Raw genomic sequence first — 20,018 nt, forward strand, 5'->3', positions numbered from 1 at the left:
TTCCTACACCTGCCAGAGGTGCCACCTTTCTACAGCTTTTAATCACTAAACTAGGAAGACTTTTACATCTTTCCTATAATGTTTCCTGGAACAAGACTACAACCAAAAGTATGTCTTGTCAAAAGTACAGAGCTATCAGCTGTCATAATTAATGCAAAAGCATTTCAGGATGGATTACAGTCCTGCCTTAGTGAAGGATTTGTGGAATTGGTTTTTTAATTCCCTCTGCCACCAACCAAAAAAACACCCCACCAACATTTGTTGACATTTATAGGGCTGCCTTAAAAATGATGACTTGATCCTTTTTGTAAGTCTTCTAAAATAATTTGATAATCATTCCCCATTCATTACTTCTGCACCTGCACTGAACCCTAAGAGAACAATTGTAAAAACCTTTGTCTGCTGTCTTTTTTTACTATGAATAAAAATTTAAAAAAACCCAGAGGACAAGTAAAGGAAATATCTATTAATGCATTAGAGACAAGACTACAAATGTTTCCCTGTCCTAGGGGACATTCCAAGTGCCACATCCTCTACAGTGTTAACCTCACTCTCCAAAGGCATGGAGATGGACGTGATGGTCCTTTGCTACCAAACCATACAAATGCTAGAACTTTAAAAGGTAATTCTTTAATTTGATTCTGTATTTTATGTGAACATCCTTTGGAGACTGGGAAAGCTCAGTATAAATCCTGATGCAGCTTCAACCGCTGCCAGGCATAATCATCGCTTGCTAATGAACAAAGTGGAGGATATGACTACAGAACGCATAACTTCTCCGATCCCACTCCTGTGCAAGCTCTTCAAGGTGAAGTTGACAACTGATTGCACCTCCTTGACAATCTGAGACCATGCCCCCTCCAGAGAAATGAGCTTTTAAAGAACTCCCCTCTCCTGTAGGTGACACTATTTCACTATTTATCTCCACAAAGCTCTTTGCTGTCAAAGGCTGGGACACCAAAGTGGAAATTCAGAGTTACTGTGGGAAACATGCTGCATGATGTTGGAGAGAAAACCTCAAGAGGAAAAAGATGGAACCAGAACTGGAGAAATATCTGGTCATAACAGGCACTTGGGTGCAGGGGAATCCTGCTTTCTATGGGATAAGGCAACAAAATTCCTCCTCAGGGTGTTTACAGACAGATCCGGCAGCTTCAAACCCAGGCATTGGGATTTCACTGAGAGGCTTGTGCAAAAGGTGGCGCATCCTGTGCTAAACACCGAGCTCACAAAGGTGGAGTGCCTGCCTGCCTCCTCGCACTTCTCATGACGCTCACAACACTGCTTTATCTGTCGGAAATAAGCCACTCCGGACCACGAGCTGAACCCTCCCCTAAAAACCCTCCAAAGGAAAAAAACTTTCTCCAAGCCACGCAGAGTCCGGAAAACACCGCGAAAAGTCCAGGAAGCTCTTTATTGCCATTGTTCGGGGGCCCAGCTCATCGCCGCCGCGGTGAAGGCACCTGCACGGGATTCGTTCCCACGGACACGCAGCCAGCCGTTTCATCCGCTGTTTTCGGGGAGGAAAAGCAGAGGGAGGAGAAGGGGTTTGATTTAAGCAAGGGCCGGCCGAAGGGGCCGTGTCCCCCGCATGAGCCCCCGGCCGAGCCCGCGTCCCGCGGCGCTCCCGCCCGGCGCTGCCGCCGCTTCAGCACCGGCCCTGGACAGCGCCCGGTCCCGCCCCGCCCCCGCCGCTTTCGCCGCCCATTGGCTGCGGCGCCGCCGCGCGGCCGCCGCTCCCCGCGATTGGCCCGGGTGGGCTGTCACTCAGCGGCGCGCGAGGCGGGCCTGGCCCCGGGGCTCGCCCCTTTGCTTTGTAACGCGGCTCTTCATTGGTCAGGCGGCCAACTCCGGGCAGCGGCTATTGGGCAGCGCCCCGCGCCAGTCACGCGCCGGCCTGAGGGGCCGGGCCGGGGATGAGGGGCGGGGCCTGGGCGACGGAGGCGTGGTCAAAGAGGCGGTGGGGGCGTGGCCTCGGCGCAGGGTGGGCCGGGGTGTGGCGGGCGGGCGGGGCCGTGGGCGGGGCCAGGCGCGGAAAGGGGCGGGGCGAGGGGCGGGGGCGGGGCCGGGCCAGGGGAGCCTGGCGAGCGGAGGTTGCCCTTGTGTCTCGCGCCGGGAAGCGGCTGGAGCGGAGCGGGAGCGGAGCGGGAGCGGGGTCCCTGCGCATCCTCCCCTCCCCGCCTCCGCCGCCCCGCGGTGGCACGGCACGGCACGGGACAGCCCGGCACAGGCGAGCGGAGAGACGGACGGACGGACAGACGGACGGGCACGCCGGCACGGGCAAGGGGAGCCAGCGGGGGCACCTGGCACCGCTCCGCGGTGGGAACCTGAACCTGCCCAGCAGCGTCGGAGCCAGCGGAGAGAGCTGCTCTTTCCTCCTCCTCCTCCTCCTCCTCCCTCCCCAATCCACCCCCGCGACCCTGGTCCTCCTCCTCCTCCTCCTCCTCCTCCTCCTCACCCCACTGGATACAGCGAGGGAGACACTGCGGCGGAGGCGGCGGCGGCGGCGGCTCCTGCGGGGGGAAGGAAGCGCCCGGAGAGCGGAGCGGCGGGAGGCTGCGGATCTGCGTGCCTGGCGCCCACCCAGCCCGAGGGGAGCCCCCAGGATGCGGCTGAAGCCCGGCGCGCTCCTGCGCTTCTACAGCCTCTGCGGGATCCTCGTACAAGGTACCGCCTCCTCCCCACCCCTGCCCCACGCGCGGGGAGGGAGGGACGCCGGGGGGGCACCGCCGCGGCCCGGGGCATCCCAGATTTCCACCCCCCTCCCACTCCTGACCCGCTCCCCCCCCTCGCCGTGCGCCCCCAGCCTCCCGCTCGGGTAGCGCTATCCAGCGCTGAAGCGCCGCACGGCTGTTAACCCTTCCTGCCCTTCCCTCGTCAGCCTCTTCCCGCCCTCCTTCGCCCTCCGCGCTTCTTCCTCCACCTGCCCCCCACTCCCCCGCAGCCGCCCCCCGACTCGCCGTCACCTCCTCGCCCGCCCGCCCGCCCGCCCGCCGCGAACGTGCCCCCGAAAGTGCGAGTGCAGCCGCAGCAGCGGCGTGTGCGCTGCAACAACATCCCGGGGAAACGTGCGGGCTCCAGCCGTGCCCCCCCGGCGGGGCCGGGAATGGGGGGGTGTCCGCGCCTCGCTGCGCCGCCGCCGGGAGAGCGTGTCTGTGTGTGAGGCATCAAATGTGCACGTAGGGTAATCGGATGAGCCGGGGGTTCAGCGGCGGATCCCTTCGCCATCCTGCTCCAGGCGGCTCATCCTGCAGCTAGTTTCCAGACTGGATGTATGCCCCTCTCCCTCCTCCCCGCCGCCGCTCCCCCTCGTTCCCGTTATCCGGCAAAGTGGGATGGAGCGGCCGCCGCGGCCGCCTGCGGGGGAGCTTCCCCCAGCCCTCCCCGCTCCAGCGGGAGCCGAGCCGCCAGCCGAGCCCACCGCGCTGCGCTGCCGCCGGGACTTTTCCCCCTCGCTGCCAGAGCGGCGGCGCGGCCCCCCGGCCACCCCGCCCGGCGGGGACCCCGCGGTGGCAGGCGGCGCTCGGGGAGCGGGCGGCGGCCCCGCGGCCCGGCGGCTGCGGAGGGGCCCGGGGAGCCACCCCGCTGCAACTCGCTGGCCGTCCCCGGTCCTCCGGGAGGATGCGGGGGGCCGGCGGGGCATCTCCCTTCCCTTCCCTCTCTCGGCGTGCGGGGTGTTTCGGTTTGGGAGGGAGAAGCGAAGAGTCGATTAAACTAAGTGGCCTTGTAGATTTTTTTTTTTTTTCCCTTTTATTTTATTTTTTTTTTTCCCCCGCTCGCCTCCGTCATGCCATTTCACGTCAAGTTTAATATATTTCGCGTTTCACATGGCTGCGTCATGTGTCGGGCGATCTCTCCGGAGGGAGCCGCGGCTGGCAGCCCGGAGCGGGGGCACGGGCAGCCGCCCGGGTTCCCGAAACGCGGGATCCTCACTCCCCGACACCCCAATTTCCCAAACCCCCCCCAGTGCCCCCGCTCCACCCCGCGGGGAAGTTCCCGGTCGAGGACGCGAGAAGGAATGGGAGGGGAAGGGAGTGCGCCGGGCAGGTGCGAAGGACGGGTCCGTCGGGCGGATTATTTGTATTCTTTGCCGATGTTTATGGGCTGCCCGGTACGTCACGGCACAAGGAGCTGCTGTGTTGGTGCTCTACACGATTATTTATGGGGGCATGTGCGGCGCGCTGCACCTGGGGGCTGGCTCCTCTCTGCCTTTTCCATTTCCCTGTGAATTGTCAATTCATTGCCCTGCAACGGAGCTGGGGGTGGGAAGCCTCTGGACTGACTTTCTGTCACCAATAAAATCGGGGTTGCTGCTGGAGGAGGAGGATTTGATCTTTCCTAAGATGCAATCAGCCGCATTCAGCGCGGCGCAGCTTTGAGAGTAAACCAGTGATTAAAAACAGTGATGTCTTTCACTGCAGTTTAGAGAGCGTGCCAGGCAGAATGTAACTCTGTGAACTGCATAAGGTACAAAACGTGTTGCAAGAAATGGGGTGTAGTGCAAATCTGATTGTGACTGTGTGAAAATAACCAGATTGGGCCTGTCCTTGCAGATGGGGAAAAGTGATGCTTAACACATTACCCGGCTTGCCCTCTGCGTGTGTAAAACATCTCCCCTCCCTTCAGTTTCCCATACAATTATTTTTGCAGCTCCCGATTAAAACTTCAATCGGAAATAGTTAGGCTCTCTGTGTACCACACTTCACCAGAGTGTTCTTTCTAGGAGATATAAAGAACCTGTAACACTCAGGCAGAAGTGAGAGGAAGTAATTTCTCTGACCCTCGTTTCTTAAGGTAAAGGAGAATGGAGGAGATGAATAAATATATTCTATAAGGCTGTCCTCAGTGGCAGCTGTATCCAAAAGAATATCAAATTCTTTTGGTCCACCTTAAAGTGCAACTTCATGAATGTTGTTTTTTCAGTCTCTGCCATTTATTTTGACAGAAGTAGCAGACACACCATTAGACACATTTCTTGCTGATATCTTAATAGCTGCATTTAAAAGCGGCTTTTCGTGTTGTCTTGATTTACATCCCCAAACTGTACTGTGAAGTGGCTCAATGGATTTATTAGATTCCTCCAGTTTTCTGTTTGTGGGCCATGGGAGATGCAGGTTTTTCTGTCAGATCTGATGGGAATAACATCTTTGTCCTGAGGATGCGAAGCACTTCTGAACTGTAATTACCAATGGTTTCTGTTGGTGAAACTCACACTAATTAAAGGTATGGTGTCACAGAGTCAAGCTGACATGTGTCCTGTATGAAAGTTTGGCTTTCTGGCAAGATCTGTGGAGAGTCTTGCTTAAGGAATCTGTCCTGAGTATTGATGAAGCATCAGCTGAGGGAAGAGGACATAGAATAATGCTTCTCAGCTTGTGCATGGAATAGCATTAGCAGCAAGCAGTCCCTTCAGAGAGGAGGCAAACAAGAAGTAAAAGAGCCCAGTGTCAACTGCTTGCTGTGAAAGGGGAGTGATGGAGGTGGGAGAGGGACTAATAACATGTGGAGCTGGGAAGCAGTTTGTCAGCTGAGTTCAGGGACGGTATTCGTCTGCTCTGCCCTCTCCAGCGTTTGCTGTGAAAAGTGTGGGATCTCTGGCCGCTGCTGTTGTTAACTTGTGCGCTGTAATGAGCCTGGAGTACTTAAATGATGTCCCAGGGGGTTAACCTGTTATTTATGTTTTCAGCCAGCCTCACATTTTTGGGTTAGTTAGTTTAGTTTTTGTTTTCATTCTGATTGTCTTTTGACTTCACGAATGTAGTCTTACACAAATTTTAACAGTTGTAGGGGGAGCATGTCTTTAGAATAACTCAAGTGCTTCATCTGAGCTGTTTTTATGCAATCTGACGAGTAAGCACGCTATTGTCAAGAGTCGCCACCTGAGAAACTGTAACAATAAAAATAGTTCTACTGGATTCATAGGATACAGACACATGTTCGGATTATCCTGGAATTGTAGCTGCTGTAGCCCCCTGCTGTGTGATAATGCAAATGGCATCTAATGCCTTAATGTGCTTGGCTCCGAGAAGGCACTGGATGCTGCCATGTGTGGGAGCAAACGATCCACTTCCAAGATTTTGCCAACACTGGGCAAATCTTCTCAGTGCGGTTGCTTCAGATGCTTCAAATGCTTGTAACCTGTCTACTAATGAAAATAATGTAGGGACTCTTTAATTTGTCAGGAACTGTGGTCACTGATGCAACAAATCAGCCAAGACAGGTAATTGCTCGCGGGCGAGACTCTTTTCGTTAGCCCAGATCTGTTGCAAGCAGAATAAAAAAAAACTGCAAACAAACCTGGGCAAACATGGATATGACTACTTATGAGATCCTCTAAGCTGATTTAAGATGAAGTTGTTGCACATTACTCAATATCTTGTGTATTTAGACTTTGTTTTGAATTTTCAGTTGGATTTCTGTTAGCAAAACCTTGGCAACCCAAGGCTGCCTGCACAGGGGTTGTCTTGACAGCTGAGTGTTCATATGCTAATACAGTGTACAGCGAGTCAAATGCATGTAGTTTTAATTCTGTAGGTACTGTGGGGGCATACACAATTACATAATGAAAGGAAGTAGTTGTTGCACAGTCTCTGTGTGGAATATTTTAGATGCAAGTTGAAACATAAAATTTTTCACTCTGCTTGATGGTGTCTGTCTTGGTATGACTTCCATCAATCAAGGCTTGGTAGGCTTATTACCTACTTAGTTCTCAGGCTAGTTCATATTTTATGAATTATTTTGCTTGATTTCTTCATGATTTCTCATTGATAGTCATCCTACAGCAGTTAAGGTTTAGAGCATGAAGTAACTGAACAATCCAGATTCCCACTGATGATATCCCACAACTTCCCTGTGGAGTACATGAGTAGGGATTACTCACTCAAATATTTATCACTCTTGCACTCAAAGTATTTATCAGGCTTCTACCATGAAATCAGCAGCAAATAGTTTTGAAGTTTGTCACCAAAGAAGTAATTCCACAGAAATGCTGATCAACAGAAGAACCTCTGTTGAAAAAAATTCTTGTCTACTTTCCTGTTAGTTTTGTTCCTCTTACTTTTTTAAAAAATGTTATTTCATAAACGTAGAATAGTCAATCTGCCTCTGCTTTTAAATTTACTTGTCAGTTGCAATTCCATGATAATGTACTGTAAATGTCTCTAAGTTATAGTTTATTATTATAGAAGCCTTAGTTCTCATAATTAGCTTTCTCATCCCTCTGGCCTCATCCTACTATTGACAAAATGTGCTGAATGAGATTACCCTTACTCTTTCCACCAAAGAATTATTCTCTTAATAGGAGTTATTCTTTTAATATTGCTATGTAAATTGAAGCTTGGATTTTGAGGTGATTTTTCTTTTTTCTTTTTTTTCCCCTTTTTTCTCTCTTTTGTGCATTACAAATGTTGATTAAGTGACTGGTAACAGCAGTCATAGATGGTGTGGACATCGACATCAGGTGCTTGCCTAAAGAACAGCTCTATAACCAACCAAAGTGTGGTTGACTGAGCTAGAACAGTGACTCCCTACCCATCTAACACTTAAAAATGTAGAAATAGGGGATTTTGTCCTCTTAATTCCTTATTCAAGAGAAAGAAGGATTACTTCAATTTTGTTTTAATTGAGTTGAACAGCAGGCAGAAACTCTCAAAAGTTAGGCCCTCTCAAGACAATGCAGGGTCTTCTGTAGAGAAAATGCCACTGACATGCTTTTTAAAGTACACATCCTAAAACAAATGCAAAATGGTAAAACTATTAGACACAGTTTAGTGTGTGTATCCTCTGGGATTGCATCGATATTAAGTATGATCTTAATGAGCATATCCCTTCTTCCCAAGGAGTTTTTGAGGTGTGTTTGAAAGGAAGAAAGGCAAATATCATGTTCCAGTGGCAAGGGATAAATTGTAAAATCATGATTTCTCTCAGGAATTTGCCCTTGAACAATTATTCTCCTCCATAATGAAAACATTTTGGAAAGAACTGAGTATTTTCAAAAAAGGTATCTTTGCAATTTATGTTAATGCATACTAAGATCAGGATGGGTGCTTTAAATATCAATGCATAAGACACTATCGTAATAGCATCCTGAGAGGGTTGAAAGAAGGAAAGAACATTTATTTCAGTGACAAAACACTGGGGGCTGTGTAGCTGTTCTTCCAGTACTCTCCTTTAATGCTGAAGTTTGGTGTGTAGGACTTTTTAGCATGTGGAACTTGGAACAGGCACAGAGGGTTTAGTGAACAATGTAGGTGGCCTACCTATTGTCCCATCTCTTCATCTGCAAGTGTGAAAAATAAAATCATACTTGCATCCTTTGCTATCCTTTTATTTGCAAAATAGAGATCTTGGGACCTTGGTAAGCCTTATTTAGGAATGCTTTTGCTGTCTTGACAAGTTTGGGATTTTTGAAGGACAGACTGTTTCCTCCCAACAGTGAGTTGAGTTGTGTTTACTGCTTTCTAGTTTGATCAAATGGCTCTTGGAAAGTGTGAGTGCTTTTATAACTTTTGCATTTCCAGTAGCAGCAAATAAATTTTAATATAGTTTTGCATTAGTATCAAGTCATGCATTTATCTTTTTTTTTCTGTTTTATAATATTCAATTTAGATTTATCCTTTTTTTTCTTAAATAGCTGATAAATATTATTAACTCTCCATAGGCAGCTGCTCTTCAGTTTCAGAAAAATAATTATAGTGTGTTCCTCAATTCAAACCCCTAAAGTTCTTTTGGAGCTGAGAATTTTGCTGTGTAAGTTTTGTTCATTTGGAGATTCATTCCTGAACTACAGCTTTTCCTTTGTTCTGTGAAGGGAGTTGGCAAGCTTCAGTTTTTTTAATAAAACAACACATATTCAGCATCATCACATATCCAGTATGGTGGTTGTTTAAATAGCTTTGATATTCCCTCTATCATCTATGTGTAACTAGTTTGTTGGGAAGGACAGTGCAGGGGATACTGTTTTCTTATGTTAGAGGTAAAAATATCCTGGTGATTTTTTAAACCTCATGTATACCACAGCATTAATCAAGCAATGGTTCTAGTCATGGTAATTCAATTAATAAACCTCAGGTGAAGGAACCAGGGTCTGCTGCTACATGCAGAATTAATCTGTGACCTCTTATGAAGGTGCAGTTACACCTTTATCATCAATAAATGATGCACTGCGTTATTGCTGCATCTTCTGGCAGAAGCTGAATAGGCAGCACAGCTGTACAGACCCACTGGAGTCTTAAAACTCTGTTTTTTCCCGAAGTTCAGCACTGGAGATTCAAGAACTGCCACTGACTGACAGCTCTGAAGAGAGTAAGACCAAATTACTTCACAGCAGCAGTTGTAGTAGGCACGGGCACTGTGGTATTTGCTGTCTGTTCCGATATTTATCCCAAACTGACCTACATCTGCTGGATTAACAGTGTAACTTGACCTGCTTTTATTCCTGCTATGCTATAAGGCAGGAAGGCTGTTCTGGTTAGTCCCTAACCAGGGGAAAAGCTGTACTAGTTGAAGCAGAAGCAATCAAATTTCTTTTAATTAAAAGATTGTAAAAAGTGTGTTCTAGCATCAAGTTCATTTTATATTTATTTATCCCTTTTCAAGTATTCAATTTTTTTTTTCCTTCCGTGAGTGTTAATATGTTTTTATATGGTTTAAATCTTGACATTCTAGTTGGTGCTTTATTGTGGTACACTGGAGAACAGTGAAGAATTCTCCACTGATTTGCAGTTTATATAGAGACTTCATTTGATAAATGAAAAAACTTATTTTCACTCTTGAATTTTTTTCAACTGAATGAGATTTTGTATGTCTTCAAATACACAAAAACATCGAATTGCAGCCATTTGCAAGTTGGAGAATAATTGCAGTGTCTAGAAATATTACTCATTAAACTGATTACTACTCAAGGATTAACAAAGTATCCCAAATCTGTGAAAGGTCATCAAATAATATACTGAAGTATTCCATTCATATGAATTCTTTTGTTAACAACTAAGATAATAGTAGTGAGAAGGAAAGAACTTCTTGTTTTTGGAGGAAACCTTAAACTAACATGCTGATTCTTGAATGGCATGTGAAGCATCTTCTTGGCATTGCAGTTCACTCATAACTTTACAATTTTTTAACTTTTCCATTGCAGGTTTCTAATAATGTTAATGATGTTCTTCAGGCTTGTATCATGTAGCCTTGTAACACTATGAAAAATAGTTGAGATTTGGATTGATATGGAGGAAGATAGAAGTGCCAAATGTTCAGTGATGATTGTGGTTAATGACAAATTATATGTGTGTAGTCAAAAGGGAATAATCCCTTCAATTTTAACTTAAAACCAATTGTAGCAAAAGTGGCAACCCCTAACACTGAGGTGCTTTTCAGAACTTAAATATCAGGTTGTACAATTGACAGGACATTGTATATTTAAAAAGTGTGTCTCATCTTTTGGTATAAAACCAAATTAGCAGTGAATTAGCTTTAAAGACTGTGTTTTCTCTAAAGGCTGGAGCCCTCAGTCTGACACTTAGGGCATATCCTGACTACTGCTCATATGAACACAGTCAAGATGGTGTGGTTTTGAACCACAGCCAGGGTATAAATAATTTAAGTATGGGTTAGAACCTTGACTGTTTGCTCATCTTCTTCAGAACTATTTGCCATTCTTATTATATGGATTTTTTTTTAATTTTTTTTTTGTCAAGCACGTGGCATATCTGTCCTCAGTAAATGTAAAGTTTGTGGTTTACAAACTTCTGATTAATGCTTCTTTTGGGTGTGCAAAATGCAAAATTCATACTGTTCTTAGACTGAATAAATCTCATTCACTCCCTAAAGAGTAGTCCAAAGCTCACATAATTTCAGTACTTTCCCCATAAAATAAGCCTGAATTTTAGAATTGGACCAGAATAAAATTAAAATGTTTTCAGCTTTCTAAGCCATCTTTGTTTTGCATATTATAAATCGTTGCTGCCTTGCTGCATTCTGAATGGTGAATTTGGGAGCCACTGGAAAAGCATATAATCAATAGAAATATATGGGCCATTTGTTTTTATTTATGATAGATAAAAAACCTCACTGCCTTGTAGACTTATTATTAATGGGACTTTCACATATGCTTAGCACATAAGATTAATGTAATTTCAAAATAGCTTGGAATATAACATTGGTTTAAGTGACTAGGCTTTTATATATTTTGTGGAAGCAATATCTGGGGGCGGGGGGAGGAGAAGTGGTTTTGAAAGCAATGGAATTGTGGAATTTCCCAAGCTGACTTTGAATTTTGAGAAAAAGAGATGCCAGATTTTGTACAGATTTGCTTTTTTATTTTAGAAAAAGAAGTGATACTTGTGTTCTACAAAAGGACTCTCTTCCTGATCCAATGGTAAATTGCAAAATGGAGTAACAGGAAATCTGGATAAAGAAGGCAGTGGAACATGTGCTATAAAGGACAGTCTTTGCTGTGATATCTGTGCCACAGGATTTGGGAGTGCAGATGCACTTAGTGTTCATTAGACTATTGCAAACTGAAATATACCATAAATCCCAACAGGAAAACAGATTCTAGTAGTCTTTATCATTTCAAGTAAACAAAGGAAATGTTTTTGTTTAGAATTAATATAGGCTTTTTTTTTTTCCCCTTTTAATTGGTTGTTAAAAACCTATCATCTGAACTTTTTTTAGAAAGTAAATATCTTCAGAAATAAATATCAAAATATGTGACTGGCTGGTCACAGATGAATGCAGAGTAATCTCCCTCTAGGCCTTGTCTGCCCAGGATACCTGCCAAGAAAAAAAACCCCACTTGTTTCTTTTTTTCCTTCTGTTTGCTGCCTCAAGGCTTATGGTGGGGAAGCAGCAGTAGCCCTGCTCTGTATGCATGAGGGATTTGCTTTCTTAAGATTGTGAGGATAAAGGCCTCAAATTTGGATCCTGTCTAATCTGTTTACATTGATGTGTCAATTCTGCAAGGCACGAGCTGTGCCAGGACAGCGCCTCAGTGGCCTCCATGGATGGCGCCGAGGATGTTGGTGGATGGAGGACAGGGCACGGGGACAGCTCATTTCTCTAGGAATAAAACATCCCTTCTGGAGGTAACACACAAGCCTTTGCTGTGAAAGACCAAGACATCTCTGAGGACCAGGCTGGAGCAAACCCCTGTACGACTGCAGGTTTGCAGGATGCAGTGGGACTTCTCAGCTGTCTCCTGCTGTGACTTCCACTTCTTCCTCTCCACAGCAAATGGAATGAAACAAGTCAAGATTTTAGGGGAAGTGCATTCTCTAGCAGCTGTGAGAGGACATCCTTCTTACTACTTTGTGGAGAAAATACCTGAGATGGATGTGATAGGAGGCTTAGAACTACTTTTCCATTTTTTTTATTATTTGTTTTTGTTTCATTTTTAATTATTAGTGCTGTCTTTCCACTACTTCTCTGCCTTCCTCAAGTGTGCACTAACAGAGGTGAGGAGGAGAACCAGTGGGAGTCAGTCCCTGGCACTGGAACCTGCCTTCTGCCAGGGACACCAGTTTCAAATGCTTTTTTACAGGGGTGGTCATAAAGCTCCAGTCTCTTTTGTCCATTCACCTGATTTTTTTTGCATCAGTAAAGCAAGGAAGACTTCCTACAGGCATAAGCAGGACAGGGCAAATATGAGAGCTGAAAATACTTCAAAAGTCACCATAGGAAATCTGGGAACTGAGATGAACTTACACAGACTGGTACAAATGTACTGCATGAGAGCATTTCAGCATAGCCCCATTTAATTTTCCTCATTCTGAGTTAAGAGAAATCAATTGTTTGACTTGAACATTTCATTCAAATGCAGCTAATGCACTTTGTAGGTGCAGTTAACTCCCATTTTCTCTATTATGCCGCAAGACAAGCCATTTCACTGCAGAATGCAGTGTACCCAGAATACTCAAAGTATCAATGTCACTTGTGCTGTTTCAATTAAGAGGCTTACAGAAAAGATCCAGTGAAATGTATGAGAAATTGGAGTTGACTTATGAATATCAATGTCATAACAGAAGATGTCTCCAGAAATACAGTTCCACTTCTATTATGTCCTCCTGAGCTGAGTGAGAACTTAGGAAATCTAGCATGTTTAAAAAAATGGAATAAGTGCTCTGCATGTGTAGCAATGTGCTTATTAAATTTAAACATTGGCAGCCGTGGTACTACAGCTTGGGTAAGAAGTTTGCATGGTAGGAGTAGGCAGCTTCTTAGGTGCTGCTCTTGCCTTCTGGTAAACTTCTGGATTGTCCCAATACACACCACTCATTCTCTAAAAGGGGAATTCTTCACATGAAAAACTTTCAGTCCAGAAATATCCAGAAATATCTACCTCATTTGTGAAAGGCTTCTGCTGCTTGCGGAACAGAAAAGTATCTGAGAAACAGCTGGCCAACAAGTTGTTTAAACACATTACTGAGGCTCTGGGGATGTCTATATTGTGAATATATATTTTGTATCTGGAACATGTGTATGTGCTATAAAGTGTCAGGTTATTGTACAGGGGAATCAATACAAGTACAATGTTTTGGGTAAATTAAGGAAATAGTTCCAAGAGTAGAATTAAGAAAAGATGAGCAATCCATCCAGTGCTTCTGGTGCTTCAGAACAAGATTTGTGTTATTGCAAGTCTCTGCCATTCTTGCATGTGAAAGTTGTTTTGGGTTTGTTTTTTTTTGGTTTTTTTTTTTTTCACAGTGTACTCTTGTACAGCATCTACATCAGATGCTTTAATAACTCCTGACAAACTTGTTAGTATTGTTTCCTGTGGCAGCGTGACAGATTTTATTGCAGAATACACACACATATGTGAATTTAGATTGCAAAAATAAATCAATGGATGATGATATTTGAAAACTTTTAAATAGAGAACTAGGTGGTGCTGTTCTTTCATCTTTGTTGCTTAGCTGAATTCTTAAGTATGGACTGAGAACACCAGCCTACTACTTCTCAAAAATGAATTTAGCTGTCTTAAATGTTAGAAGTTATTGTTTCAGATTTCATTGAGAGTTCTACTTTAACAGCTAATGATTGCAGAATACAACACTTTATACATTATGGAAAAGAACTTTTGCATTGAACAAATGGTGTAGCTTTATTCAGCATGGTGATAAACTTTTATTTACAGTTTGAATGACTTTGGAGTTAATTCAAATAACTTTTTTAGACTCTATTCTTGGTGTTATATTTAGGATTATTTGTTCTAATCAGTTTAGCTTGTTTGGATGTGTGAACATTTTTAATCCTTTTCCATTGTTGGTTTCTTAAACACTTTGGGACTAATTTGCTAACTTCACAATGAGATCATCAATAATTGCTGGAAGAAATTTGTTGTAATTCTGTAGTAGCAGTATATAAACCACAATTAATTAAACAAGAAAACCAATTTATTAAGTTTCATTCCATTTACAAAAAATATAAATTTTTAATCACTGTCTTGTCTCAATGCCATTAATGCTGCAATAAGAAATAGTGAAGCTAGATTATAATGCACTGCCTAGGATCAAGATAGATTTGTTTTATTAGTGTTTAATGTTGCAGCAGAATAATAAATGTCTAATTAGAATCCAACTCCAGTATGCAGCACTTCGGTAGAAAGTGCCTCTCATTGACCACTGCTTAAACTAAAACGTTGAAAGAACAGATGGAAGATAAAGAAATAAGGGGAAAATGTACTTCTGCACTGAAAAAGAAATGAAAATGTGCTCTGGCTAGGTCAGAGTTAGAAATGTGTCTGCTCTAAGTATGTAATTACTTATTACATAAAAAATAAGCTGCAGCTGTGTGGAGGAGTGTGAGAACACTTTTTCAGGGAATTTATTTCCCCTATTCCTTCTGAAGTGCTGCAAAACAGAGTGGAATCTGAAACAGAAAGTTTGGTTTGTACTTTATGCTTAATAATGCACAATCAAAAAATGCTTTTACTTGACACAAATGGGACATTTAGTCAAGTATCCAAATAATACCCATACAATTGCAAATCATACCTACCAACGTTAAAAGCATTGATTCATTTTATGTTGATTTTTGTGAGATTTTAATGTCACAGAAGTAGTTCCAATGTTTGGAAATCACCAAAAGATGTTTCAATTTATTTTTGGAAACAGGAATGAAACCCAAAACAGCTGCTATTCACAAAAAATTTTTAAAAAATCCCTTTTTATTGCTAACAAGCAAATATTCTTAGCTCTGAAGCAGGAGTCACATTTTATTATGCTCTGTGTGTTAATGGACTTTGTATAGTGTTTATACAAAGTGCATATAGTGTTTATACATAACTTTTATGGTTAAAAACTATTAATAAAAACTCACTGCCAGAATTACTTCAGTGCTTAGCACTTTCTTTATTGCAGAATTGCATCTCAGAGAGAGTGTTTCAATTTGCATGGGTTAGCAGACTATTTACTTTTAAAAGGGCTATGTTAATAGATTAAATGTTCTGAACTGTAATTGGGTAGAGGTGTGCAGAAGATTTCTGAATGACTATTATAAATTGAAAATTATCAAAACAGCTACCTTCAGAAGTTTCTACTTTCTCCCAGAGACCGTAGTTTGGCCTGTGGATTAGCACATACTAAAAATTACTGCAAGTACTTAATTTTTGCAGCATTTTCCTCTTTTTCTCAGGAAGTTTTGGACCCCTGAATCAAGTCCTTCTATGTGCAAGTGTCCTCCTAAAGAAATATTTGACTGGAAAGAGAGAGAATTTATTATAAGTAGTTACTTCTTTACAAGTGTTGTGATTCAAAACCACTAAAATTGATCATTTATGTACTGTGTTGGCGGTGGGCTGTCAATAAATAAATGAAGGACCACTTATAAGCCTTCCTGCACCAGCCCACTCCTTTCAAAGCAGCTCAGCATGGACATGTGAAGAAATGAGGTGTTAGAACCAGAGCTGCTGTTGTTTTACTGACTTTTCTGAGTTTTTCTAAGTTAGTTTTTCTAATTAGTTTAAATAGTTAAAGAATCTAATTTAAGCCCAGTGCACTGAAAATGTCCTGTGATTTCCACAATATTCTGCAACACTCCAAAATAACTTTTTAGAAAATGGATGCTGCTTGATCCTTAGATCTCAGGAAGAGAGAGGTGTATTATTATTTCAAAACAGAGGAAATATGATGAAAATTATCTTCATTTCTTTTGTTCTGTTTAGGTTCTGGGAAATACAGTGATTCCAAAAGCATGAAAGCTGTCCTTGCCCAAGGCAGGGAGGTTGGAAATAGATGATCTTTCAAGTCCCTTCCAACCCAGGCCATTCTCTCTTTCTATGATTCTGTGATCACAAAAGCTCAGATTTGCTTTCTTAGTGCTTTAAAATAATACTTTATGCTTCATTTGTTTTTCCCTCCTGCTGAGTATTACCACTATGGGGAGAGATCTGAATAAGGTACTGAGTTTTAGGTAACTTCTGCTTGAAATCATTTAGATTGGCACAGTAGGTTTTTTCCCTTGGCTTACATTGCAATGAATAATTCGTATGTGAAGTGCAAGATGACACCGTATATAAGGTTACTGTTCTAATCCAGGAAAATGCCACAATGTAAAGGAGCTGTAAAATACTTTGCATTTCTATTTGTGAGAAAATGATATATTTTTTCCAACATTCTTTGATTTAGGCTTTGTATTCTATTTTCAGGTTTTATTCTCTTTATATCTGGGAGTTGATCCCTCTTTCTCTGTCTGGGTTTTTACCTTTCTGTTCTGTTTTGTTTTTATGTCAGTGTGTTGCTATAAGTCCTGATATTTTAAATTCATTAAATCAGCTGAAGAATAATATTGAATAAACATGAAATTGTTGCCTGTTTTGGGCCAAAAGCATGAAGAACCTGTTGTCACCTGTTACCAGTGATTTTTTTTGTTTGTTTTTTGCTTGTTTTTTTTCCCCCCTTTTGTTTGGATTTGAGTAAGGATAATGGGGTAACACTAAGCATTAATGTCTGATTTAGTGAAAAAGAGATCTACACTCAATTTCCATGGTATCTGTGGAAGGGCTGGGAGAAGGGGGCAATAGAGAACTACCTTGTTTTTCATAACATTATCTCAACTTTTGCTGCTGCTGCACCACTTTTAAGTTTTTAGGTACTTTCTTTTGATATTTACAAGTACTTTCCCTTTGTTTTCATAATGTTTCAGTTGCCACAGTTATAGTAGCTGGTTATTTTCAAATATAGTCAAAGCAAGATGGGTTGGGTATGACTTTGGTTTGTTTCTTTTGCACACTTTTAGGCAACTCACACTTCAGAGCTCAGATGAAAACTAAATGGACCTGTACACAGAGAGAATTTTACCTGAAGTCTTTATTCCAAGTATGAAATCTAAAGGAAATAATTAATATTTAGAGGAAACACTGCTCACTCCTCTGTTTCCCTGCTAGTGGGATCTCAGAACCTTTGAATTTAACTTCTTAAAGTTAACACTAACTAAATTGAGCTCTAAGGCTACTCAGGCTCATGATAGTGATACAATTTTTTTTGAGAGTTGTTTCACAGTGTTTGTCATGATCAATTAATCTTGTAAATCTCTATCTGTGCATAACATTGCAAACAGAATTAAATTGAAATTGAGATAGTCAAGGAATTGTTTGTGTACATCTGTTTATATCAATACTGAAAATAAAGGATCAAGAAGATAGGGAAATTATTGCATGATATTTGATGAACCTAATTCAGTTAGTTAGCTGACTCTGTACAAATATTCCAAGTACCCAGGAAAGGAGTTTTTGGGGGTTTTTTTTGCCAGTCACCCTTCTGTCTCCCCACTTCTCTGAAGAATTTGAAGAAACTTTGCCAGCAACACTTAAAATATGAATAAAATTCCGAAGTCTAGCTCTTCTACCATGAAACCAGTTATTTAAAGTGAAGCAGGTTTTTTTGTGTTTTTTCATCTCTGTATTATTTGTAATTCTGTTAATTTTCATTGTGAAATGTATAAGTAATCGGTTTCAATGCTCAGATAATATCAAGGTGATATTGTTACTGTAACTTGTGTGTTCTCTATGACTTTTTGCAGTTGGAATTGCAAGCATGCCCATGTGTCTGCTCTGTACCTGCTTGTGAAAATTCAAAGGTGCAGTCACAGTATGTGAAAAGTCATTCAGTCCCATAATAAAGTGTTGGCATTTTTCTCAACTTGCTGAGTGCATAAGCTGTAAATTTTAAGTAATTGCCATGTAGAAGCCTCGTGCATATAACAGAACCATTTTATCTATGCCTATTTGTCAGCAGCTGCATCCCAGAATGGATTTGTTAAGTAAGTACCACTGTTCTGCAGTCTGCACTTCTACGTGCTTTTAAGTTGTCTGATGATCTCAGCAAATAAAAAAAATCTTCCCCCACCCCACCAAATAGTCTTCTGAGATGGTGTGAGAACTAAAATTTGTTCAGAAAAGTGATATAATGAATAAAGCTTTCAGCCTCCTAAAGTGTTGGCTAAATTTTTGATTATTGATTCATTAATTCTTTTGTCTCCTTGCTGGGTCTGCTGGCAAGTATCTTTCAACATTTTCATTTTTGGGGCTTTCTCATCACAAAATGCCATGACAGACAAAATATCAAGTTTGAGCTCTTCCTTCTGGTCTAACCCTTTTAGTTGAGTATGTCTTATTCCATATGAAGTACATCTTCTGAGCTTATGGTGAGGGGTTAAGGGGCTGAAAGTGGAGCTCTCCAAAGAAGTCCTTGAGCTGGAAACATCATGGGGCTGTGGCTGGTCTAATTAGCCTTGTGTAATTAATCTTCAGTACACTGGTTTCCCTTACTCTCCTCTTTGCAAACACAACCATCTAACTTTTTGTTAATACATGTCCCATTCTTCTCAGTGAGAGTTTTTAGTATCATCTCATCCTAGCAAAGTACTAAACCAGATCTAGTCATTAGTCTTGGTGTAGACTGCTAAAAATGCATGTTGAAATTCAGAGTTTTGAATGAGATGTAGTCCACTTAAAGATGCAACATCTACAGTGGTCATCAGAAATTCATGTGCAGAAGTTTGGAGAAAAGTCAGGTTGCATTTTCTGTTATTTAAGAAAAAATAGGAGGTATAGACACTGCATTTATTTAATATGTTCTAACTACAGTTTTAACTGTATTTGTATATAAACATTTAAATGAAGCTTAACTCTGTATAAACACACACACATAATATATGTATGCATGTATATAATGTCACTTTATTTGCACTGCATTCAAAGCTAATAAATGTCCATGCATGAGTTGGCTTCTGGTGAGAAAGTTGCCCAAAACTAAAGACAACTTAGATGCAATAATTGAAGTGTTCTGAAAGTGAAATGTGAAAACATCCCCTCCAAAATGTGTATTTTTGCTCTTTGTAAATAGAAGCTACGTCCAAAATGTGTACTAATTTAATTTTTTTTTTTAAGTGTTGATGTCAATGCAGCTGAGTTATGGAAGACCTGGTACTGGCTGGTTCAACAGAGTCAGAATTATGCTGTTCCAGGTCATTGTGGGTCATCTGGTTAATGCTGGATGTGAAAGGCCATGCCACATTCCAGCCTTTGTCCTACTTTCGTGAAACAGATGCTCTTCACTGAGGAGACATAATTAATTTCTATGAAATGGGTGGGTGTCCACTTGCCATTCCTTAAATGCATCAATTTCAGCTAGTTTTGGTTAAATTCTGTGCTGTTTGTAGCTGCAGTTCATATTTTGAGGCTGTGAATTTCTTAGACTCCAAGACAAGCTGAACAAATGGAAACGCAAACGCTCAATATAAATACTTGCAGTGCTTTTAAGCTTTTTGCTTATTTTGCAAGCTTTTCAGCTTATTAACCCTATAAAAAGTAATCTGAAATGGTAACAAATCTAAGTGTTAATGCAACCTTCTTTTTCACAAAAAGAACCTGAAATTTGCAACACCAAGTCACTCAAAAGACCTCAAGTTTCTCACTGAATGTGCTTTAATGAACATTTTCTTTCTTCATTTGAGGGTTTTTTGTTAAGCAGTAATTCTCCTGTAGAAGATTAGGCTATTTACTAGCAAGATTAAAAGGTAATACA

The 20,018-nt window shown here is 42.1% G+C and overlaps 1 protein-coding gene across 3 annotated transcripts in view; it reads left to right on the forward strand.

Moving 5' to 3' along the window:
• Nucleotides 1-2,061: 2,061 nt before the first annotated feature.
• Nucleotides 2,062-20,018, forward strand: part of CADM2 (cell adhesion molecule 2) — a 579,337-nt gene continuing 561,380 nt past the window's right edge. Inside the window, exon 1 of one of the 3 annotated variants that reach the window (XM_086883564.1) lies at nt 2,062-2,667. In XM_086883564.1, the coding sequence (XP_086739690.1) occupies nt 2,607-2,667 (61 nt within the window). In that variant the 5' untranslated portion in view covers nt 2,062-2,606. The remainder of the gene's footprint in view (nt 2,668-20,018) is intronic. The other 2 variants (XM_086883566.1, XM_086883565.1) reach the window with 2 other exon arrangements.

The sequence above is a fragment of the Cyanistes caeruleus genome, chromosome 3 (assembly GCF_971803275.1).
Source record: "Cyanistes caeruleus chromosome 3, bCyaCae1.hap1.1, whole genome shotgun sequence".
NCBI lineage: Eukaryota > Metazoa > Chordata > Aves > Passeriformes > Paridae > Cyanistes > Cyanistes caeruleus.